This window comes from Pogoniulus pusillus, chromosome Z (genome assembly GCF_015220805.1).
Source record: "Pogoniulus pusillus isolate bPogPus1 chromosome Z, bPogPus1.pri, whole genome shotgun sequence".
Classification (NCBI taxonomy): Eukaryota; Metazoa; Chordata; class Aves; order Piciformes; family Lybiidae; genus Pogoniulus; species Pogoniulus pusillus.
The window spans coordinates 10475972-10501475 of record NC_087309.1 but is presented as its reverse complement, the minus strand read 5'-3'; the positions used below and the strand labels follow the sequence as shown (position 1 = coordinate 10501475).

The 25504-nt window shown below is 43.1% G+C and overlaps 1 protein-coding gene and 1 non-coding gene across 3 annotated transcripts; one reads left to right on the top strand and one right to left on the bottom strand.

The window, feature by feature from the left end:
* The first annotated feature begins 439 nt into the window (after positions 1–439).
* On the top strand, positions 440–603 carry LOC135173762 (U1 spliceosomal RNA). The gene has a single exon (XR_010301430.1). It is a non-coding gene; the product is annotated as a U1 spliceosomal RNA (small nuclear RNA).
* Positions 604–1988: 1385 nt separating this feature from the next.
* Positions 1989–21270, bottom strand: C1QTNF3 (C1q and TNF related 3). 2 transcript variants are annotated; one of them, XM_064176554.1, is made up of 6 exons: positions 20901–21270; positions 14054–14165; positions 10626–10780; positions 6960–7089; positions 6101–6200; positions 1989–3957 (listed from the first exon to the last, which is right to left on the bottom strand). In XM_064176554.1, the coding sequence occupies exons 1-6, from the start codon at positions 21186–21188 to the stop codon at positions 3798–3800; spliced, it is 945 nt and encodes a 314-aa protein (XP_064032624.1). In that variant the 5' UTR covers positions 21189–21270; the 3' UTR covers positions 1989–3797. The 2 variants fall into 2 exon arrangements, with proteins under 2 accessions (XP_064032624.1, XP_064032625.1); XM_064176555.1 differs by having other exon boundaries at positions 21105–21270.
* Positions 21271–25504: the final 4234 nt, after the last annotated feature.

Below are 25504 nucleotides of genomic sequence, written 5' to 3'. Positions count from 1 at the left end.
ACTGCTCTCCAGCCACTCTGTCCCCAGCCTGCAGTGCTGTGATACTGTGATACTGTGATACAGTGCTGCATGGGGTTATAGAACTGTATTAGTAGAAAAGTCCTGAATTTAGTCCATGACAAGGACCTCTATCCAAACTTTTCGTGAGTACTGTTTGAATCTTAGTGCAAGCCAGAGGTTGTTCTCAATAGACAGTTTTGCAAGCAGACACCCTGCTATGGAGGCTGAGAGAGTTTAACATAAGGTAGTCAGATGGTAGCTCTGGGGAGAAGAATAGTCTCTGGCATTGTTTTAGTGGTTTGTTTTTTTTTCCTATCATTTTAACTAGAGAGAAGGGGGTTGGGGCTTGGGAAGTACAGTTGTTACCTGCTGCTGCTACTGTGCTGCATAATTCCCTCAAGTAGGCTATTCAGTAATGAAAATTAACATGGCACTGCAGATGCTTACCTGGCAGGGGAGACACCACGATCAGGAAGGTGGTTTTCCCAGGGCAAGGCTCATCCTTTGCACTCCAGGTGTGCTGACCCCTGTCATTTCCCCAAATGTGGAAAACTCGACTGTGTAACTTGAAGTAGTGGGGGACTGCATTCACACTCTCCCCAGCAGTAAAACTGTTTCTATTTGAGATGAGATTTAACAAGGCCAAGGCAGGAAGGTAGGAGAGACCTGCAGAGGGACCTAGACAGGCTAGATAGGTGGGCAGAGGCCAATGGGATGAGATTGAACAAGGCCAAGTGCAGGGTTCTGCACTTTGGCCACAACAACCCCAAGCAGTGCTACAGGCTGGGGACAGAGTGGCTGGAGAGCAGCCAGTAAGAAAGAGACCTGGGGGTACTGGTGGATAGTAGGCTGAAGATGAGGCAGCAGTGTGCCCAGGTGGCCAAGAGAGCCAATGGCATCCTGGCCTGCATCAGGAACAGTGTGGCCAGTAGGACAAGGGAGGTTATTCTTCCCCTGTACTCAGCACTGGTCAGGCCACACCTTGAGTGCTGTGTCCAGTTCTGGGCCCCTCAATTCAAGAGAGATGTTGAGGTGCTGGAACATGTCCAGAGAAGGGCAACAAAGCTGGTGAGGGGCCTGGAGCACAAATCCTATGCGAAGATGCTGAGGGAGCTGGGGGTGTTTAGCCTGGAGAAGAGGAGGCTCAGGGATGACCTCATTGCTGTCTACAACTACTTGAAGGGAGTCTCTAGCCAGGTGGGGGTTGGGCTCTTCTCCCAGACAACCAGCAACAGAACAAGGGACACAGTCTCAAGCTGTGCCGGGGGAAGTACAGGCTGGATGTTAGGAAGAAGTTCTTCACAGAGAGAGTGATTGGCATTGGAATGGGCTGCCCAGGGAGGTGGTGGAGTCACCATCCCTGGAGCTGTTCAAGCAAAGCCTGGATGAGGCACTTAGTGCCATGGTGTTGATTGGATAGGGCTGGGTGCTAGGTTGGACTGGATGATCTTGGAGCTCTCTTCCAACCTGGTTGATTCTATGAAATATATATATATATATATTTGTATATACACTACCAGATTGATGGCAGTGGTTTTGTCCACCTTGTGGATTATGGCCATGTGGTAAAGAGCAGCTGGAAATAGGAAGGTGGTGCTGGCAAGCAGGGAAGCAGGGCAAGAGAGCACAAAACAGGAAGTTCCTCTGTCTTTATAGGGGGCTAGATAGGAAGTAGGAGTGGGCTAACCACCACCTGGAGTAAGGGTTGGACCCAACCCCTGGGGAAGAGTCAGGAGGACCTGAGGTCGGGGTGAAGATCGCTTCCCCAGGAGGGTTAACCCTTTACACCCAGCCAACTCACGTGCAAGGATTCTTTTCCCCTTATGGGACAGATGAACTCCCATCTGTCGCCAGCAGACCTGGTGCCAAGAAAACTTCCCCATTGTTGGAAAACTCAAGTTCTGCTGGTGGCACCAACCTCTAGGCCGTGTGCTAATCACATGACCAAATGGTAGAGTCCTTGGTAAATACAGATACGAACACATCAGTGTAGCTTTATGATTATTAACCTTTATTGGGTAAATGTATTTTTTACAAAGTAAGCAAAACTTCCTAACACAACAAGAAATACTTTTTGAGATTTTTGCTACTGTGAACATTATCTCACAATGCTGTGCATCTCATACAACTTGTGCACTTATTCTAGAAGAGCAGTGTTATCTGACTACCTAGTGAGTTTTAGTTTGGAGGCATGCCAGAATTTCACTGAAATGCTCGTTAAAATAAGGTGGCCCCAGGTTTTGAAAACTGATGTGTTCCAAACCTGACCCAAGCTCATCAAGAAACAATCAAACTTCATTAAAGCTAGTATTTTCAGTGGTTGATGCATAAAACTCAAAATGTCATAATCATCAAGTACCAGTATGCATTTTTCATCACAAGATGTGATTTACATCGTGTGTACATAGGGCATGCAAATTCATAGGGCATTTTTGTTCATTTTCTCTATTGTTGTACTATTGATATCTGTATGCAGTATAAAAGGGTTTCCTATAGATGTTTTCTAACTCCACTAGTGTGTAAAGTAAGGGCAAGTAATGCCTGGTTGAAAGGTAATGTCTATTAAAATGTAATTTATACTTCATTAACTTGTATGTGGAGAGACAGAACTTGCAAATGATACTTTCATACTTCAGTACTGTCTTACCTCTATTTGGTGCTGATTCTGATGAAGATAACCAAGCAGGCTTTCAGGTATCCATAATTTGAAAGGCTGGTGGCAAATGTTAATGCTGAAGAATTGCCTGGTTTGCTGTGACTGGAGCTTCAGAGCCAGCCAGCACTTGTGCTTGCTTAAATATTGGACTGAGTTAGCAGCTGCTTTGCCAGGCTGCGGTGTCTTTTCCTGAAATGCTGGTTCTTGGAAGGCTGCTAGGAAACGTGTATCAACAACTTCACTGTTAAGTAAATACACAATATTAAAATGTACATCCTTAAAGAGCTCCTAACTCCACAAAGACTGTGCTGTTGGTATATCCCCAACATCTCCAACATTGTCTCTGAACATTTTGCATCCAGTGACATCAGGTTTTAACACTTTGAGTATTAGGAGGAAACATTACAGATCCCCTGCCTGATCCCCTCAACGGCTTCAGGCTGCTACTAAGGCAGAATTTACTACCACTCTTTTTTTAAAGAGAGTGAACATAAATACTTACTAAAAATCTGTGGAAAATGACACCACATACATCTGCAGAGGTTTGAGATGGGAACACAGTAGACCTGAATCTTTCGACATCTTTATTTTCACATTATATTTTAATTCATTCTAGTCCAGTAGAAACTTCTTCTTTTAAATCTGGTCTCAGCTGAGCCTGAGTGTATTCCTTTCTGGGCTGTTTCCATGATGCAAACTTAAATAAATGTGCAATAAGAACTGAATAAATGAAAATAAGGACTTGAATTAAATTGTTCCATTTCTGACGTATACTTAAGTATATTTACAGACAAAGTTGACTGTTCTGCACAAACTGCTTTCTAAATTATTTAAACTCCTTTTCCTTTGTTTTTCAGTCACTTTGGAGAGAAGAGTGATAGGAACATGTATCAACTCTCTAGACATAACCCAGATGACAATGCAACTTCTGTGAGCCTGTGTCAACTACCCAATGCATTCAGCTCACCTCTGAAATACAAATAACAACACCCTGCATCAAAACGAGCCTCCCTGATCTTTCAATGTTATACTGCTCTTCCACAGTCCAGAGAAAAATACCAGCTCCAAAAAAAGAAGTTTCCTTAGATAAACATCTACGGGGTTATTTCTTTCTCTTTTTCTTTCTTTTTTTTTTCTTTTTCTACTTGGTTTCAAAAAGAAGAAACCCAGCAAAGGTGGAGAAGCGTTGATGGTCTCCATGGAGGGCTCCATTTCCCATTCGCAGCCAAACTTCATCTCCCTTGGCGAGTTTTAGGATTGCACTGTTTCCTGAGGTGTCTGCCTTCCCTTTTGATTCATAGCTGAGGGTGAACATTTTAATGTTAGCTTTTGTTTTTTTCTCAACAATGATCAATAAAACAACTTGTAGAAACAGGATCCAAGAAATCATGTTGTTATGCTCAGCAAAACATCCTTGAAAGGCTCACCAGCACTTCTGCGATTACATGAGGAAATTCTGGCATTTCTCTATGTTTGCTCTTCTGATCAAATTTTGCACCTTGCCTAATTGTATCATCTTAGTCCTTTCTTAAATTCTAGAAGTTTGACTCAACCTGTTTCAGGACACAGGAACAAGTTTGTTGTTTATAATAAAATTGCTCATTCATAGGTGCATAGATTTATAGAATGGTTTGGGTTGGAAGGGACCTTAAAGTTCATTTAGTTCCAACTCAACTGCCATGGGCAGGGACACCTCCCACTAGAACAGGTTGCTCAAGGTCTCATCCGGCCTGGCCTTGAACACCTCTAGGGAGGGGACATCCACGACCAACCTGAGCAAGATATTCCAGTGTCTTACCTCCTTCATTATAAAGAATTTCATTGTAATATCCAGTCTAAATCTGCCTTCCTCAAGCTTCAGTCCATTCCCTCTCATTCTATCACAACAAGCCCTTATAAAAAGTCTCTTTTTGCTTTTTCTGTGAGTCTGCTTCATGTATTGGAAGGAGACTGTAAGATCTCTCCAGAGCTGCCTTTCTGAATAGCCACAACTCTCTTAGACTGTCCCCCAGGAGAGGTGCTCCAGCCCTGTGATCATCTTCATGGCCCTCCTTTGGATCTGCTCCAGTGGTTTGACGTCACCAGAACTGGATGCAGTACTCCAGGTGGTGTCTCACAAGAGCAGGGTAGAGGGGGGAAATGACCTGCTAGTAACACTTCTTTTGATGCTGCCCATAATGCCATTGGCCTTCTGGGCTTCAAACACACATTGCTAGCCTATGTCAAAGTTTTCATTAACTGACACCTCTGAGTCCTCCTCAAGACTGCTCTCGAGACACAGAAACATAGAAGTGTTTTGGTTGGAGGAGACTTTTAAGATCATCGAGTCCAACTGTCATCACTACAGCCCAGATTTCCTGTGATGCTCTTTTTACCTTGTGTTCATCTCAGCTAATTTTAAATGCCTTTAGGTCAGGGGTCTCAAGTGAGGTGAGCCCATGTGTTCCTGGTGCAGGCAATAGGCAGGGACAGGCACCTCAATGCATCATGAGGCTTTTTGATGGGATGTAAGCCAATGTGGCCTCCCCTGCTGGCTCTGCGTGACTGCTGGTTCCATTTCTTCCACTTACTGTCATTTCTGACATCAGTGACTCTGAGGAAAAAATAAGGCCCTCTTTCTTTTGCAGGAAATATTTATTGAGCAGGAAGCATCCTTTGATAATGCTTCAGGTACAGGCTGCTGAAGAAACCTTAGCAGCTTAAATGAACATGCTGTGATCTGAGTGCCTGAAATCCAGTGTGGTCAATTTAAGCTTTTGTTTTTGTCCACTTTGTCTCAGGAGAGAAGCTTGGTTTTGACATCAGACAAGCAGTTGATATTAAAGAAATAATGTTTTTTTCAAACTTTTTTTTTTGGGGGGGTGGGGGGGTGGGGTGGGGCTAACTATCTGGCTACAAGCTTCTTGACCTGGTCCTTATAGAAGGAGGTAAGCTAGCACTGGATCCAAATTGGTAAGTTGAGGAGGACAAAAGGCAATAGTTTTCTTTTGGGTTTGGCTTTGGTTTGGGGTTTTTTGTTTGGTTGGTTTTGTTTGTTTTTGTTTTGTTTTGTTTTGTTTCCTTACAGGAATACTTACAAATCATGAACAACCAGCAATAGAACAAGGGGACACAGTCTCAAGTTGTGCTGGGGGAAGTACAGGCTGGATGTTAGGAGGAAGTTCTTGCCAGAGAGTGATTGGCATTGGAATGGGCTGCCCAGGGAGGTGGTGGAGTCACCATCCCTGGAGGTCTTCAAGAAAAGACTGGATGAAGTACTTAGTGCCATGGTCTAGTTGACTGGCTAGGGCTAGGTGCTACGTTGGACTGGCTGATCTTGGAGGTCTCTTCCAACCTGGTTGATTCTATGATTCTGTGATTCTATAATTTCATGTTTCTTGAAATGTAACCCATCACAAGTGTGGAAACATGCCTGGCATTAAAGTGGCCTGACCATTCACTTACCTATATAAGCTGAAAACTGTGTTACCATTGTGCATCAGGTACACGTACACTTCCTCCACATCTTCGTGTTTCATCATGTTGAAGGTGAAGAAATAGACCCCTGAAAAGATTACCAAATACAACACATATGCTTCGTAGAGGGAAGTAGCCATGCTGTAGACTTGTCTTCACACTTACAAAATGTAACAACTAAGGGCAGTATTGTCTTCCAGATGTCAGTAGTTATTTTGCTTCTGCTTATAGCGTGCCAAAATCAGATGGATTTTTGTTCTGCATATGGCATTGTTTTAGCCACTTCTTGTTCCAGAGAAACAACTGTATTTTGACATGGCAAAACCTCTCATTCTTTCCTTCACACTGAAAGGGAAATTTCCCAGAGGCTTCGTTGAGTAACTCTCACCTATTGTTCCTTACCTTACCTTACCTTACCAAAAGGGCAGTCTCCAGGTCAGCCAGGGCTTAGCCTAGGAGGCTGTCAGACAGAGAGCATGTAGCCCAGCTCAGGCAGGATGTGAGTAGCTTTAGCAGAACCTATTCAGCTAACCTGGCCAAACTGGCTTCCTGAACAATGAGGACACAGCCACTGCTTCCTCTTCTTGCACAACACACACTTCCTATCACTGTTTTTAGCTCTTTCTCTGAGTGAAAGTGGCTGAGAGTGTGTCAGTGCAACCCTATCTTCATTGGCTAGCAAGCTCTCTCTTGGCTTGCTCGGTTTCTAGTTTAATTTTTCCTCATGTAGGCACCACAAGCTATGCAGAGCACGTCTCATGAAAAGGCAGTTAACTAGTTTCTCAGCTTTACCAAGCACACTCCTCCTTGTAGCTCTCAAAAGTGCATTAGTTTGTTTTGCACTCACCGTTCACCGGGGCACCGAATCTTCCAGTCATGACATCAAAAAAGTTCCCCACATTGGTTTCGACACTGCTGAAGATGATCCCACTGTTCTGGTTGCTGAAGTGAGTAGCCATGGAAGCCATGAATGCGACCTGCAGAAATGCAGTCTTAACTCAGGCAGTCATTCATTACAAGCACATGTGCAGCTGCAGAGCTTTTTCCTGTATTTACAGTCTGTTTATTTTCCTGACAGAGATGTTCTTCTAGGGCCTGCTCCAAGGCCATTAAACTGCAGTAACAAAACTCCCATTGAATGAAACTGGAAGATGACTAGGCTTCTGAGGTTCAATTGGACTATTCATGACTGTAAAAGTAAGTGCACCAGCAAGTGTTTGCAGGTCAGACCTTGGGGGAGTTTATTTACGTTTCAATTCTCTCTAGAATGGTGCAACAGAAAACTGGTATTGAAATGGATGGTGTTTCTGGCAAAAGTTATTTAATTAGTTTTTATCTATTCCCCAGAGTTCTTAGACTGGATATTGCTTTTAACTGAGTGTGTGAAATAAACAATGGTCATTAAAGTCCTTACCCATTAGTGTTTCTTGCTAACTACAGTCAGGTAGGTTAAGCGTTTTACTAGAAGTCTTCTAAAGGTGCAGTTGCTGGGACTCAGCGTTCAGTGCTTTTTCTCTCTTAGCATCTGCCTGTACCCTCAGTTGTGACAACAGAAGGTGCAGGAGACCAAAAGAGACAACTAAGGAGGTAAAGACTGTGCTTCAGCTTCATGGTACTTCTTGCAGAGAGACATTTGGGCCGTGGGGAATATTTCACAGCTTTCTATGAAAGTGCAAAACCTCCCACATCAGGCAATTCAAATTACCTTCAGTAAGATACCAAGGAACAACCCTGCCAACTTGCATGGTCCAGGAAGGAGGTTGTCTCTTCTGTGAGACTGTGACCCACTCATCTGATTGTCAGTAGATGGGACACAATCAGAACTGTGGTGCCAGAAGGTCGCACAGTGACTTTGTACTTTATTTCTGTCTCTTAACTTCTTAGATGACAAATGCTCAATTACAGTTTTTAATGCCCCTCATAAAAAATTAGTTTGTTTTGGTTTGTTTCAGTTTGGTTTGGTTTGGATTTTTTATGAGATTCCAGATATAATTGCATTAAGAACATGCACACACACACACACACACACAAACTTCTTTTGATTTCAGGTCCAAATGAGAGCAAAACCAGACCAGGCAAAATCACATTCAAGTCTACATCCAACAATGGAAATCATTAGCCATCTGCTTAGAAATTTGAGGAGCTCCACATGTGGGGCAAAAGCCTGGACTAATTTTCCTTATCCCTGCATGAATGCATTTGTTATGGTGGCAAATTGTTAACGTCTTGCTTCTCAGCCAGGCTCACATCAGAATTCATCATATATTAAAGGAAAGCAGCTGCAATGGAAGCCTGATGGAATTTTCAGCTTTTGTCTAGATTGCATTTGCATGCTTTTTGACCTCAACCTGCTTTACTTGGGCTAATCAGAAGAGTTGAAAGAGATGTTCTTTTCTACCTGGGTATCACTTTGAAGTAGCGCATCAACATGAACTTGCCAAGCCTTTCAAATGATTCCTGTACTTAAGACAGTATTGTGTTCAGAAATGCTTTCTCCTCTACCTACCGCTGCTCTGAATTTCTTTAGCATGATGTTAACAAGAAATGCATATACTATATGCCTATAAAGAATTTTTAAACACATCTGTTGAAAATAGTTATGGAATTTTACTTGGAAATAAGAATTGCAATATGAGCTTTTTGTTATTCAGTCCTCTTGCATTTCCCAGCTTTTAACTATATTGCTGCCACTGTCTTTTTGTAGGGAGGGGGGAAATGCTGATCACTCATTCTAGAAGTACAAAAGGTTTTATGTTGAGTGCAAAACACTACAAATATGCTTTTAAGGTATAAAGCTGTGATGTTCATTTCAGTTAATTCTTTAAGAGTATTTAAATTATTCTGCTTTATTTTAAAAGTCCAATAATTTTGGAAACTGCTGTCATTGTGAGTTTTATTTTGTGCAGTTATTCCATTTTCATGCGACCCACAGCAAAAAATCAAGCATACAGAATGCCAAGAAATCCAAATCTGTTTTCTCACACTGCACATGTTAGTTGTGCTGTTAATTTTGCTGTTAATTTGCATGCCTTTTATGAGGAGATAAAGCATGCTAGCAATGACTGCTACTGGGAAAGTGTATTCTTCAGTCAGAAAGTGTAAATCTGAACTTCATTTTCTTTCCAAAATCTGACTTTTTGGAAGTGAAATTTACTTCTGTATGTGTTTGCTATGTCCCATTTTGTCTCTTCTGTGGTGAACTTGGTTTGAGGACTATCAGTGAGGTTTAGACACTTCAATTTAAGTGGTTTATGTACAACTGAACATGTAAACTCCCTTACAGTTTCTGGAGATCTGCATACTTTGTGGTATCTGAAGTCCCATTTGCCCAAAAGCAGCAGTGGCTCTGGTTAAGCTGAGCTGCTCTTTTAGGTCATCTGTAGTTGCAGTGGGAGCTTAGACACTTCCCTCTCAAATGTAGGCTGTCTGAAGTTGAATTTGACTGCAATTATTTACCCATGCAAATACTCTTAGTGCCATTTGAAGTGCTTTAGGCTTCCCCTACAGGGGGTTAGCTGGTCTGACCTATAGAAGGCTGTTTTTTATCTCCACTGGCAGCTGGAGACCAGGAGGGATAAATCTCAAAGGCTTAGGCATCTAAATCTTGTCTTTAGATCTCAGCCATGTTACAGTCAAGTCTTCCTGCTATTGCAGACTAACTGCCTATATCTTACTACGTTGTAATATACAGTGTGGATAACCCTTTAAAATCACCTCTGCAACAGCAACCAAGGGTATGTATGTGTATATGGTATATACAGGTATATATGTAAGCTCCCTGCCGTCTGCCAGACTGCTGGAACATGAAGAAGCTCTCATTGCAAAAGCTCTGTGACTATGCCAACGGAGTCTTGAGCCCAAGTAAGTATGTCCCACACCTAATCAGAGCTTATCAGCTCAAGCTTAAGCTCAGATTTTATTCATTAGCTGGCTTTTGAGTAGTTCTTTCATGCTTCTCAGTATCTTTAAGGTATCTAAGCATATAAACCACAGATAGCTAAGGAGGTGTATTTTTCAAAACCAGAAGACTTCTGTCTGCACTCAGTGGTTCTGGCCCACTGCTTTGAGGAGTTGGATCCATACACTTCTGAGAATCTCATAAACTCTGACTGACCTGAGAAGCACAGGCAAGATGATGGGCACTCCTTTACTCTTTCCATATGCCATAGGAAGCACAGTTATGTATATGATACAGTTTGGTAGGAAAATAAGAGTACTTTCTCCTCTCCTTTAATGACCCGGATACTTCTGCCCTAAACTAGAATTGTATGTTTCTTCCTGCCCATATCTTAGTTGGATTTTTACCCTAAAGAGAGACTAAGAAAGAAGCCTTGATATCCTTCGTTTTCAGGAAGGTCTGTCAGGCCACATTTGCCAGTCACAATGAGAACTGTGCATGCCTCATGCTGTATTAATACAAAGGAGTTTGCTTCAGAAGTATCTTGCAGTAGTTAGGCAGAGAAGGAAACTATAACCTGAGCATTGCAGCCAAGACAAGACAGAGATTTTGTACCTGTAGCTCTGGGGGAACCCCAGGGTAACCCTTCTCGCCTTTGGGCCCGTGATGGCCACGCTCTCCCCTTGGTCCCATGTCTCCTCTGTCTCCTTTCTCGCCTTTAGCTCCTTCCTGGCCAGTTGCTCCATTATTTCCATTGTTTCCATGATTTCCTTAAAGGAAGCAGACTTTTCAGTTTACCTTAATTTCAAATAATGTATTTTAGCAGGTAACTACAACAAGGTCCTTTTCCACCAGTTTCCAACACATGGTCCTGTCAATACTACAAAACCCAAATTGAGCTGTGATGGATACATTAGTGGTACAGTTAAGCTAAAGATGAAGGTTTTGATGGACAGGTTTCCAGAGGAGCACCAGTTGATGTTTAGGAGTTAACCCACACTCAGTCGTGGTGTTGCTGTATCAGCTGTAGATGTTTCAGTTTATTGTCATTGGGGAAATATGCAAGGGACAGCAATGTGCCCTTGTGGCCAAGAAGGCCAATGGGATCCTGGGGTGTATTAAGAAGAGTGTGTCCAGCAGATCAAGGGAGGTTCTCCTTCCCTTCTGCTCTGCCCTGGTGAGACCTCATCTTGAGTACTGCGTCCAGTTTTGGGCTGCACAGTTTAGGAGGAACAGGGATCTGCTGGAGAAGGTCCAGTGGAGGGCTACAAGGATGATTAGGGGACTGGAACACTGCCTGTTGAGGAGAGGCTTTTTAGTCTGAAGAAGACTGAGAGGGGATTTAATAAATGTTTATAAATATCTGAGGGATGGAGGTCAGGAATCAGGAGGACAGGCCCTGCTCACTTGCTCCCTGTGATAGGACAAGGAACAATGAATGTAAGCTGCAGCACAGGAGGTTCCACCTCAACACAAGGGAGAACTTTACTGTAAGGGTCCCAGAGCAGTGGAACAGGCTTCCCAGAGAGGTTGTGGAGTCTCCTTCTCTGGAGCCTTCCAAGGCCTATCTGGATGTGTTCCTGTGTGACCTAAGCTAGATTGTATGGTCCTGCTCTGGCAGAGGTGTTGGACTCAATGATCTCTTTGGGTCCCTTACAATCCTGTGACAAGATGTCAGCAACAGTAAGGCTCAAAGCAAGTGAAAGCCACTCCCTGTTGACACATACCAGCCTGCCAGCATAAGCACTGTTCCTTTTCCATAAAACCTTATTTCCTGATAATCCAAGCTAATAAGGATAGAATGAGATAATTTTATATAACATTTTGGTATCTTTAAAACATATTCTACACAATTGAAGGTAGCTGTAACCTTAACCTAGCTGAGTGACCCATCCATGGTGGAGTGTGCATTCTCAGGGTGCTGGGTAGCTTGATGGGGGTTGATTGATCTAGACTAGGGTGTCCCTGCCCATGGCATGGGGATTAGAATTAGATGATCCTTGTGGTCCCTTCCAACCCTGACTGATTCTATGGTTCTATGTTCCTAGATTTAAAGATAATTTTTTTTTTTAATAATGAAGGCTTTCTGAGAGTGCTTCTTGTAAAAAGGGTCATAAAAACATAGTTTTGTGTCTACAGTATTGCTTACTTCCTGATGTTTGCTGAGGAAATTACTGAGCAAACACCTATGCAACTGAGAAAATATTAAAGTTGGCTAGAATCAGTGAGCAATTGTGCTGCCTGACTGAAGCAAAAGCCTGAACTTTCAATTAATTAGGAGATTAATTAGTGTCACTATTAGTCTACCTGATTTGAAACAGGTTCTTTGCCATTCTGCTTGCTCTCTGAAGAATCGCTCTGGTTACTAATTCACAAGAATGGGATTATTGGAGATCATATTTAACAGTTCAGTGATGCCTTAGAGTTTTTGTACTAAGAAAGAGAAATTTACTTCAAACAAGGAATGTCAGTCATGGAAGAAATTAGGCAAATTTTTGCTTGGATAGAGAAATCAATAGCTCTTAACAGGGATGATCATAGAATCACAGAATCATGTAAGTTAGAGAAGATCTTTAAGGTCATTGAGTCCAACTAACATCATCCTTCATGCAAAGCCAGAACTACTCCCGTACCAGTTCAGAACAGAGATTTGAAAGTCACATTTGATTTCATTAAGGGAAACATACCTGTTGTTATTCCTTTTATGGACACAAGTATATGAAATGCAGCAGATGGAGGAGATGGAAATTCTGGGGTGCAGAAAGTTGCCATCAGATATATTCCATGTGATATTTGTGACAAACTGTGGCTGAGATATATCCTCACGTGAGGAAAGGGCAAAACTAGCCCTTAGGCTGTGTCCTTAGGCTGCAGCCTTGGAAATGTGGGTCTAATACAAAATCATGTCCTGTTTCTATGATGCAAACAATTTACTAGTATGTGATACAGTATTTCTGCATAACAGGCCTCACCTTTAGGGTTCTCTTCTGTAATGGTCAATCATAGAATCATAGAATCATAGAATCAACCAGGTTGGAAGAGACCTCCAAGATCATCCAGTCCAACCTATCACACAGCCCTATCCAGTCAACTAGACCATGGCACTAAGTGCCTCATCCAGTCTTTTCTTGAATACCCTCAGGGATGGTGCCTCCACCACCTCCCTGGGCAGACAGGTTTGATGCATTTAATTGTATATTTGTGTATGTGCATGGTTTTCTGACTTGTTTCTTACCACCAGTACATTTGTGAGGTAGAAGGATTACAAGACTGCACTTTTATTATGAGAACAGAAGATGTAAGCTTTGAAGATAAGACCAATCTGTCAGCCACTTTGTCACCTTGTGTGTCTTCTTTAGAAACTGTGATTGTCAAATCCACAAAGGCAGCTGCTATAAGAAACACCAACATGAGACTACCTTTTTCCCTTCTCTAGGCAATTACTTTTCAGTACTACTTATCAGATTGAAGTGTATTCTTTTCTTGGTCTTCTGTGTGCAGTTTTAATCACAAAAGAGAAAAAAAAGAGAAAAGTGTAATTTTTATTATGGAAGACAGTAAGAAAGAATGAATGAATAAGAAGGTACTCTGTGAGAGAGTCAAAGCATGCATGGCTGTAAAATATTGGCTAGCAGTATGCTGATGAAAAGACAAAACAACCAAACCCTCCCCCCGAATGCAGTACACAATAGCATAGCTGGATATTAAAAGGTGACTGCAGGAATCAACTCCAGCAAACAAGTTCTTCCAACTTTAAAGGGGGCTTCATGCATGTTTAGGAAGAGAGACTAATTTGCCCCAGAAATGTAACAGGATTACTTTTAGTAGGGATTTGTGAAAGCTGAAATATTAATAACAAATGAGTTTTCACTGGAAAGGACTTTAGAGTCTAATAGAAAAATCTCTGTCCTGGATAGGTTCCTGAATCTATCCGCCAAGACTAGTGTTTAGACCATTCCTTGATAGTTCATAGAACATCTTGTAATTTATAGCCTGTAATTAGACTGATTTAAAAAAACCCAACAGTTAAACTTCATGTTTACCTGGCATCCCAGGGGGGCCAGGAGGTCCTGGAGGCCCTTGGTAGAGTCGAACTCCAAAGTCACCACGGCAGCAGGAACTACAGTCTGGGTTCTGCGGTCCAGTTTGTGGGGGCTAAGTGCACAAAAATAAGGTTTAAATGGATTATTCATGGAAGGAGGACGTCAATCATATACATGACAGTTACATGTTCTTCATTGTATATCCTCTCTTTATATATTTGGTGAGTTCTTTTGGGAACCAAAAAAAGGAGTCAGCTAAATGTGATGAATGATGCGCCTTCGGTGCGCATCCCTGTGTATCCCTGACACAGTAAGGTTGGGGATAGAAACATAGTGAATTGGTATTCTTGCCAGCACCAGAACAAGAGGACACAGCCTCAAGCTACGCCAAGGGAAATTTAGGCTGGAGGTGAGGAGAAAGTTCTTCACTGAGAGAGTCATTGGACACTGGAATGGGCTGCCCGGGGAGGTGGTGGAGTTGCCGTCCCTGGGGCTGTTCAAAGCAGGATTGGACGTGGCACTTGGTGCCATGGTCTGGCCTTGAGCTCTGTGGTAAAGGGTTGGACTTGATGATCTATGAGGTCTCTTCCAACCTTGGTGATACTATGATACTGTGATAACTGTGATCTGCATGGAAGTGACATAACTTAGAACAAAGAACTGAAAGAAGTCTGTGTTAAAATAGCTAACATCTCGCTATTACTTCACTGTTATCTAATAAGAATGTTTGGAACAATATTTTATCTAATCACTGTATTCTACAACTTGTAGAATTGCCACAACTCATAGAATGGGATAAAAAGGACTGTGGATATAGCAATAAATGGTGTCTGGGCTTTTGCCTTTGGCTTGCAGCTTCAGCTATTGTGTGTCACTGTTATTTTGTCCGTCACGAATTAATACAAGTTCTCAAAACACTTGTCTGGGCTGAAGTCTCTCATACTTGGATTGTCTTTGAAGATGGTGGGGATTTTATTTTTTTTTTTGGTGGGGTTTTGTTTGCTTGTTTGTTTTTTAAGATTTAAGAAGATAGCTCTTAAAGTGTTTTAAGGGTTACATGTCCTGTCAAATAGGGAGGGGTTTGAATATAAAATAATTTCATAGAATCATAGAATCAACCAGGTTGGAAGAGACCTCCAAGATCATCCAGTCCAACCTAACACCCAGCCCTAGCCAGTCAACTAGACCATGGCACTAAGTGCCTCATCCAGGCTTTTCTTGAATACCTCCAGGGATGGTGACTCCACCACCTCCCTGGGCAGCCCATTCCAATGCCAATCACTCTCTCTGCCAACAACCTCCTCCTAACATCCAGCCTAGACCTCTCCTGGAACAACTGGAGACTGTGTCCCCTTGTTCTATTGCTGGTTGCCTGGGAGAAGAGACCAACCTCCACCTGGCTACAACCTCCCCTCAGGTAGTTGTAGACAGCAATGAGGTCAGCCCTGAGCCTCCTCTTCTCCAGGCTAAACACCCCCAGCTCCCTCAGCCTCTCCTCATAGGGTTTGTGTTCCTGGCCCCTCACCAGCTGATCAATGAAAATCAGATGAATATGCAGATTTCTATCCTGCTTTTAACTGATCTTGCATTTCATCTGATCTTTGCTGGTAAATAAGGCTTTGTGCAATGAGTGGTAGGAACACAAGGGACTTCACTTGACCTTCAGCAATGAACTATCCTCCACTAAATGCAAAGAAAACTCTGTTAGACCTGCCAAAGGAGATGTTAAAAAATGCCTGTGTGGCCCGTTCCTGTTCATGGTCCCTGACTTGCATATTTACAGGCTACTAAACTTAAGAGAAACAAACAAAATAAAAGTGCCAAGATATCTTGCAAATACAATTGCAAACTGGCCACAACACGTGGTGTTAGAAGCACTGGCTTATTTGTACTTGTGGGTGTGCAGCTATGAAAACCTTTTTATGTGCTGAAACTAATACAGCAGTACAGACCAGCTGTGAGTTTGTTATTATACACAGCTCAGCTACTGTCATTATAGTTTGATAATTGTTTTGTTTCAGTGCTTTTCTTTCCCACATCCTTTTATGTAAACTAATGGAGTCTCATTCAATACTGTCTGGATTTCATAACCAGCGTCTTGCAATGATTTAGCTGTCACAAATCTTCCAATGGGTCACTTGAGGTAGGAGGTTCTGGGTGATTTTATTTCTCCACCTCCTTCTTATTTTTCTCCTCTTTTTCCCTGCTGTTCTTTGCTGTTATCCTGAGATGCCAGTCTGTGGTTCTTAAATTCTGCAGGACAGTTACACCAATCCAGCCACTACTTTTCTCAGGTCATTGTACTATTTGCTTTCTTTCCCTTTCTTTCCACTCATCTTTATCATCCTCAAGTTACTTGCTGCATGCAGACCTAAGTGTTTAATGGCAGCAAAGAAGATTCTCGTAGGATAGGAACTGCCAAATGAATGTACAGATGTCACCTGAACAAGCTTGAAAAGTCAGCCTCTGTGAACCTCTTGAGGCCAAGTGTAAGGTCTTGCACATGGGTTAGTGCAGTCCTTGGCATCAATACAGGCTGGGGGCAAAGGGATTGAGGCCAGCTCTGTGGAGAAGGACTTAGTGGTACTGGTTCTGGCATGCAGATGAAGAGAGGTGATTGTCTCTTTTTTTACTACTCTGGGAGTATGTCAGCTGGAATACTGTGTCCAGCTCTGGAGTCCTCAGCACAAGAAGGGCATGAACCTAACAGAGTGTTGCTCTGAAACATTAAAGCCTTCTGCCCACATTTTGAACAATACCACGCACAACCTTCTGAATTAATTAATTTCAAGATACTTGGGAGCTTGTATTTATGGATACAGAAAACTCCTTTCATGACACCAGAATACTGTATATCCCCTCCAATGTGACATTCATGTCCTCACCAGCTGGAACCACTTGCAGTGGAACTACCATGCAAATAAATTCTGACCTGACTGCTCAACAGATAGAAGTTATGGAAATGTTAAGATTTGCCAACAGGCAGAAGGGCTTCATTTACACATTTTTGGTCAACAGTTCTTTACCTTAATACTGGGTAAGGTCTTTTACTGGGTAGGGCCTCTTTTTGTTGTTGTTATTGTTGACTTCTTCTTGGAGAAAAATTAATTCTGCCTGTTCCTGGAAAACCTGTCTGTATCTTTCTTGCTGTTTTATCGCTCCCATTTGTTAGGAAGAACTTAACTGACCATAACCAAACACAGTGGTTAAAACTTCTTAAAACTTCCTTAGTACAAGAGAAGAAGTAGCCCTGATTTTGGCTTATTTTCAGTTCTTGAAGGGAAGCCAAGTACAAGAAGACTGGAACTGAAATACCAGTGGTGAGTATTGCACAGAGATTAAAATCTCCAAGTGTTTTTTAATAGTGCTTCATATTCTTATCAAATAAAATGCAAACTGTATACACTCCTGCCAGGAGGAAATAAAGATCAAGTAAGTCATTTCAGCCTAGAAATACCCAAAGAGTTGGAACTGCAGGTAGAGGAAGGCATGAATTCAGCAAACTGGACTGCATGCAAAGACTTCTGTCTATGAAGAGTCAGATTTGGTTTTATACGCAGTGCATTAAAATTCTGAATGATATTAGCTAAATAGGTACGTTATCATAAAATAAACCCTATGAAGAGAGGCTGAGGGAGCTGGAGGTGTGCAGCCTGGAGAAGAGGAAGCTTGGGGCTGACATCAGTGCTGGCTACAACTACCTGAAGGGAGGTTGTAGCAGGTGGGGGTTGGTCTCTTCTGCCAGGCAACCAGGAACAGAACAAGGGGACACAGTCTCAAGTTGTGCTGGGGGAAGTATAGGCTGGATGTTAGGAGGAAGTTGTTGGCAGAGAGAGTGATTGGCATTGGAATGGGCTGCCCAGGGAGGTGGTGGAGTCACCATCCCTGGAGGTGTTCAAGGAGAGCCTGGATGAGGCACTTAGTGTCATGGTCTAGTTGATTGGCTAGGGCTGGGTGCTAGGTTGGCCTGGATGATCTTGGAGGTCTCTTCCAACCTGGTTGATTCTATGATTCTATAACCAAATGCAATTTGGCATTACCTCTCGAAATGCTTAGCAGGTTACAATGAGCAGTGAGGCAATGAGGTGAGTCCTGCTGGCTTGTTTGCATGAGAACAATCCCACAGATTTCAAACTAACTACTTACCCAAATTATAAAGTCGTAGTATTGATTTATTGTCTTTACTAATCCTTTGACTAGGAGGAAAAAAATGTCCACAGCCACCTACCAAGAACAGTGAATGTTCAGGGTACTCTTTTAGTCTCTGAAAACAGAGAACTCAGTGAAGAGTATATTTAAAGGAAGTCTGTTCCCAAATCAAAATTACACTCAGCTGAGACAAAGAGATTAATTATTACTTACTTGCCAGAGGTGTCTGTGCAACCATTTGCACATAAATTTTATTACACAACTAATCTTTGGCATTGCCCTCAGAAACCGAGTATGATTTAGGAGCTTGTGAAACTCATCTGCCACTTGATATCTTAATACAAATAGAATACTGGAAATATTTCTGAGGCTATGATTTAGTATGTTGGAGGCAATTCTAGGCAAGAGACGATCTGTAAAATTCCCTTAACTTAAACCTATGACCTCCAGCTTTTTTTGTGTCCCAGTAAATTGTATGGAGTTTGGTTATATTGCCTAGGACAATGCAGAAGATGAGTAATGGACATCTCAGGTTCTTAGCTCCCATGCTGATTGTAAAATAGCTTGTCTTTGTGGGCCCTCTGTGTCCTTCCTCTAACAAAGAATTAAACAAATTAAAATGGCCAAAATAAAGGTAAAATGCCAACAAGATGAGATGTCCCTGAGGGTTTTTGAAGACCAACCTGAGAAGGAAGAGGGTATCTGGAATGTCTTTCTCTAGTCACTACAGTTCTTGTACTTGAGGAATGGACATTAAGTTACCAGCAGCTGGGAAACAGGCACAGAAGCAAGGACAACACAACAGGGAATGGGACCTTTAAAGCACTTTATCAAGAAGGTGAAATTGTCCAGCCAAAGCTAAGGTAGCCAAGACAACAGGGACTTAGGTGTGAAAGAGCCTTCAGATAGCTCAAGGAGAAGAGAGAGTTTTTACATGAATTAAAAAGTATCTGTGCCACCTTTGTTCCTTCTCTCCCTGGAATTCCCTGGAGTCTGCAGATGGAAAATACTTATTGCATCAGCCACTCTGTGATAGATTATCCCCTGCTAGTGTTCCATCTCATTTCAGGAAGCCAAAAATTGCATCATTTTCCCAGCAAAAATTACTTCTTAGGAGGATCTGGCAGGTAAATGACTGTCATCAGATGTACTTGGACTCTCTGGGCTCTGTTTTAATGTCACTGCCTTTTTTTCCCCAGCAGAGAACTTCCAAACATGCTGCATGAAACTCTACTAAGAGACACATGTGTCCCAAACACAGTAACACTCTGCGAGGAAGAGTTTGACCTCTAAACAAGTGTAATTATGTATTAAATTCTGCATTATCTGGAAATATGTTGAATTAAAGTGAATCCTTCTTTAAGTTCCAGTAATACATGGCCCTTAGAATGCAGTTCCACAGTTCTCTCTGCAGTGAAGAAGTGTGCAGACACTAGCTGACTCATTGCACTGCATACTTTATGGTCCAAGCCTTTTATGTACTGAAAGTGCAATTTAGTGTGACTGCAGTGAAATACCCATTTTGCTGAGTTCACTGTGGGAACATGTAGTAACTCCTGCCCAAGAAATCTGTAATGCAAAACACTATAAAATTTAAACACAGGGAACACAGTGGTGTATTAATCCTGTTTTCATACTTGGATGTATTTCAGTTCCTCAAGCCTTCTACAGGGTTAAGATAAAATCTCTTCTGTGCTTATCATGGCAGAAGTCATTACTCTACACTTGTCTGCATGTCTGTGATTTTTGGGTATTAAAAAAAAATCATAGTTTGCTTCTGAAAGAGTTTCAGAAGAGAAATTATTAAAGGTGAACTATGCAGGACACAGCCATCTGCACCAGCAAGAGGAATAAAACACTCATGTCCTTGTGTTTAAAAAGTACCAAACGAGAGAAACTTCATCTGAGTGGAATTTAGATCTGCCTAGTGCTAGAATAAGCTTCATTTTTGCCCTTCAGACTTCTCCCTTTAAATTTGGACAGTAATGTTTTGTGTGTGATCAAGTTGTGCCATTTTCCCTTTGCTGTAAACTAAACTGTAACATCTAAAGTGCTGTATAAGAGGCATAAAGAAATTCCTATCTTTAAACACAGACACTACAGGTGATTCAGAGTTTCTTTCTGAGTATTCCTTTCTCTGACACTGTCAAGCTGACATATATTATTAAATCTACTCTTAACTTTAGTAACTGGTTTGTTTGCTTCCCCCCCCCCCCCCCAAACTATTCCTTAGAATAAAATTTTCAACAATCAGAACTTCACTAAGTTTGACTCAAGCTCAGAAAAACCAGACAAGCTTCATATTAATAATGTAAAAGTTCTCATCTGCTACATTAATTTATCCAAATACCTGTATGAATTCTGTAACTTTCCTTCACATCCAAATGAGTTAACAGAGTCTAAAACGTTCATACATTAAGTAATAGCTTGGAAAATTAAGACACACTATAATACAGTATATGGTTGCAAAGGCAAAACAAAAGGCTGCTGTCTGTATTGAAAACAGTGTCCCCAACCACACTGCTGGTTCTACCAGCTCGTTAAAAGATCCTATAAAGCAACTCAGCAGGATACAGACCAATAAACAGTTTCAATAAAAATAATCTCATAAATGTATCACTAATAATCTTAGCCAAAAAAAAAAAAAAATCAATCTTATTAGCTTTAAAGACATCTTTAAAAGATTAATTCAGAGTACCTGGACTCTATCTGAGGTAGTCAGTTCTACATCATCTACCTCTGATCTCAGGACTTTTTGGTCTGTAGAAGTGCTATTATCAACAGTCCACTCTATAAGTTGTCTCCGCTGATTCAATATTTCCCTGCTTCTGGAACTTTTAGGGCCAGTCTGGTGGTGACTTTGCAAGACTTTGGCCACTGGTTTATAAGATCTTCTGCTCACCTCCATGTATTCTTCTTGACACAGGCAAAATGGAAGAAAAAATAAAGCCAGCAGATGCCAACTGATGAAATCCTTCTCTGCCATGTTATTCAAAGTAAGGAGTCCAGCAAATGCCTTGCAGAAGGAGAAGCTCTTTGCTGTACTAGGAGCTATGTGGTCCTTTCAGCTTTTCCACTAGTAAGCCTGGCACTGAGACCAGTACCAGGTTTTATACGGTTGCGTGCAATAAATAAAACTGAAAATGCCAAGGTGACAGGATCCTTCATCCAAAATCAGTCATGCTCCTTTAAACAAACCAGGCATTATTCACCACTTCTGCACCACAAGGAAAATTGATTTGTATGCTGGAAATGACCACAGCATTTAATGGACTCCTGTGGTTCCTATTTGGGGGCATTAAAAAATGTAGCACCTTTTCTTTGGCATGTTTTTGTTTAAGTGTGAAAAAATGTGATGGAAATGGAGAACATGTGGCTAATGGTTTGCACTTCTTGATTAGACATGGAAAGGCTGTGAATTCATGCTCTTAAATGCCTTTTGGACACAGTCACCTTCCTTATTTGCCAGGAAATTCACACACACAACTGCGTCAGCCCAGTCCAAAAAATCCTTCCAAGAGCAATTAGGAAACAAAAGCACAAGAGCAGCTTTTGCATATGATCCTGACCCAGTGCCTGCTTCTGAGTATGTTTTTCATTCACTAAAAGAAACATATTGAATTTCTGACAGTTGGCCAATGGTGGAAGGAGACTGGGTAAGCAGCTCTTGAAAAACTAGGCTGAATTCAGATTCACAGAGCACCGTTTCTCAGGATTAGTTCAAGCTCCTGAGCCAGCAATATTTTTTCCCTCGAGTTCCCAATGCTTTCCTAAATGAAACTGCCAAACCAAGTCTTATTTCTTTGCTGCCAAGTAAATATAGATTTGCTAGGGGCTTATTTCACTCTAAAAGAATCAGATTATATATGCATAATAATATCCTTATTATATTTTTTGAACCACCTCCTGGTATCCTCTAGAAAGCCACAGCTGCAGAATGCAGCTCTCACAAATGCAGGCACATCCACATGCACACCCTACCAGCAAGTAGCTGCTTGGCCTGTGAGAAACGCTTCGTGGCTACAAGAAGATGACTGAAGGCATCAGTCCCAGGGAATGATTCCTGGCCTCACAATGCAATGGGCTGGGTCATGCTCAAGTTGCTCCATGCTGACCACCCTGCGTAGTGCTTGGCAAGGGCTCCTCTGTGACTGCTGGAGTACTCTGTGCCCCTAAGTCATCCCACTTATTTTCCACACTTTAATTCTGCTCAGTGGTGCAGGCTGCTGCCCCAGGTGTTTTCTGAGCACAAGGCTAGGTTTTCATATCCAAGGATGGGCTGTGAGGGGGATGAGAGCACCAAGGGCCCAGTGGGACTATTTCTGGCCCGTCCAGAAAGTAGTCTCTGAATCTAATGATCCACAGGTATCACCCAGACTTAATTTTGAGGAGGAAGTAGTGCATCACAGAATCACAGGGTATTCGGGACTGGAAGGGAGCTCGAAAGCTCCTCCAGTCCAACCCCCCTGCCAGAGCAGGATCACCTGTACCACATTACACAGGAACACATCCAGATGGGTTTCGAGCATCTCCAGAGAGGGAGACTCCACAGCTTCCCTGGGCAGCCTGTGCCAGTGTTTTGTCACCCTCACAGTCAAAATATTATTGCTCATATTTACATGAAACTTCCCATGACTCAACTTCCACCACCTGCTCCTTGTCCTGCCATTGGGCATCTCCAAGCAGAGCTCCATCTCCTCCTGGCACTCACCCTTTACATATTCATTAACACAGATGATATCACCTCTTAATCTCTGGACATGTTCCAGCACCTCAACATCTCTCTTGAATTGAGGAGCCCAGAACTGGACACAGGACTCAAGGTGTGGCCTGACCAGTGCTGAGTACAGGGGCAGAAGAACCTCCCTTGTCCTACTGGCCACACTGTTCCTGATGCAGGCCAGGATGCCATTGGCTCTCCAGATCCCTTTCCTCCTGGCTGCTCTCCAGCCACTCAGTCCCCAGCCTGTAGTGCTGCTTGGGGTTGTTGTGGCCAAAGTGCAGAACCCTGCACTTGGCCTTGTTCAATCTCATCCCATTGGCCTCTGCCCACCCATCCAGCCTGTCCAGGTCCCTCTGCAGGGCTCTCCTACCTTCCAACAGATCAACACCTGCTCCTAGCTTGGTGTCATCTGCAAACTTACTGATGCTGGACTCAATCCCCTCATCCAGGTCATCAATAAAGACATTGAAAAGGACTGGGCCCAGCACTGATCCTTGGGGAACACCACTAGTGACAGCTGCCAACTGGATGTGGCACCATTCACCACCACTCTCTGAGCTCTGCCATCCAGCCAGTTCTTGATCCAGCACAGAGTGAATCTGTCCAAACCATGATCTGCCAGCTTGGCCAGGAGCTTCTTGTGGCAGACAGTGTCAAAGGCTTCGCTGAAGTCCAAGTAGACTACATCCACAGCCTGCCCCACATTCACCAGGCAGGGAACCTGATCATAAAAGGAGATCAGGTTAGTGAGACAGGACCTGCCCTTCCTAAACCCATGCTGGCTGGGCCTGATCCCTTGGCCATCCTGTAGGTGCTTTGTGATGGCACCCAAGATGACCTGTTCCATGACCTTGCCTGGCACTGAGGTCAGGCTCACAGCTCTGTAGTTTTCTGGCTCCTCCTTACGACCCTTCTTGTGAATGGGAATCACATTGGCAGCTTCCAGTCTTCAGGGACCTCTCCAGTGAGCCAGGACTGCTGATAAATGATGGAGAGTGGCTTGGCCAGCTCAGCTGCCAGCTCTCTCAGCACCCTAGGGTGGATCCCATCTGGTCCCATGGACTTGTGAGGATCCAAATGTCTTAGCAGGTCCCTTACTTCTTCCTCCTGGATTAGAGGGGGACTGTACTGGTCCCTGACTCCATCCACCACTTCAGGAGTCCAGCTGTCCTGGAGACAGCCTGTCCCACTAGTGAAGATTGAGGCAAAGAAGGTGTTAAGCACCTCTGCCTTTTCCTCATCCTTTGTCACTGTGTTCCCCTCTCTATCTAACAAGGACTGGAGGTTGTCCTTGGCCCTTCTCTTGCCATTCATATATTTAAAGAAACACTTTTTATTTTCCTTGGCAGCCGTGGCCAGCCTGAGCTCCAAGTGGGCTTTTGCCTCTCTAATTTTTCCTCTACAAGACCTAGCAACTTCCTTGAACTTCTCCTGGGACACCTCCCCTCTTCTCCAAAGGTGATACACTCTCTTTTTAATCTTTAATTCCTTCAGCAGCTCCCTGCCCATCCAGCCTGGCTGCCTCCCTCGTCAGCTCATCTTCTGGCTCAGTGGCACTGCCTGCTCCTGTGCCTTCAGGAGTTCTTTCTTGAAGCAGGTCCAACCTTCCTGGACCCCTTTGTTTCTAAGGGCTTTTTCCCAAGGAACTTTCTGAGTTAGTTCCTTAAATAGGCTGCAGTCTGCCCTTCGGAAGTCCAGTGTGGAGGTTCTGTTGATGCCCCTCCTGGTTTCTCCATGTATTGAAAACTCTATAATTTCATGGTCACTGGACCCCAGGCAGCCTCCAACCACCACATCCCCTACCAGCCCCTCTCTATTTGTGAGCAGCAGGTCAAGCAGGGCTGCCCCCCTGGTAGGCTCACGTAACAGCTGGGATAGGAAGTTGTCTTCCACACCTTGCAGAAACCTTCTAGACTGCTTCTTCTCTGCAGTGTTTAAGTGCCAGCAGATGTCTGGTAGGTTAAAGTCGCCCACCAGAACAAGGGCAGGTGATCTTGAGGCAGCCTCCAGTTGCTTAAAGAGTAATAAATCAACCTCTTCTTCCTGGTTGGGTGGTCTGTAACAGACTCCCACCTGGATATCAGTCTTGTTGGCCTTCCCCTTAATTCTCACCCATAATGACTCAACTTGATCATCCTTGATTTGTATCCCCATGACATCCAGAGCATCCCTAATATACAGAGAGCCACTCCCCCACCCTTTCTCCCTTGCCTGTCTCTCCTGAAGAGTCTGTAGCCATTGATTACAGCACTCCAATCATGTGAGCCATCCCACCACGTTTCAGTGATGGCGACAATATCATAATTTCCCTCCAGCACCAGAGCTTCCAGCTCCTCTTGTTTGTTACCCATACTGCGTGCATTAGTGTACATGCACTTCAGCTGGGCTGCTGCTTTTACTCCTAGCTCTAGCCTACCATCCTCAATTCCCTTTGATTTATCTCTGGTGCTGTCATGTTTAACCCCCTCCCCCTTCCATTCTAGTTTAAAGCCCTCTCAACAAGCCCAGCCAGCTTATGTGCCAGGGTCCTTCTCCCCCTCTGTGTCAGTTGTGTCCCATCTGCTGATTGCAGACCTGTG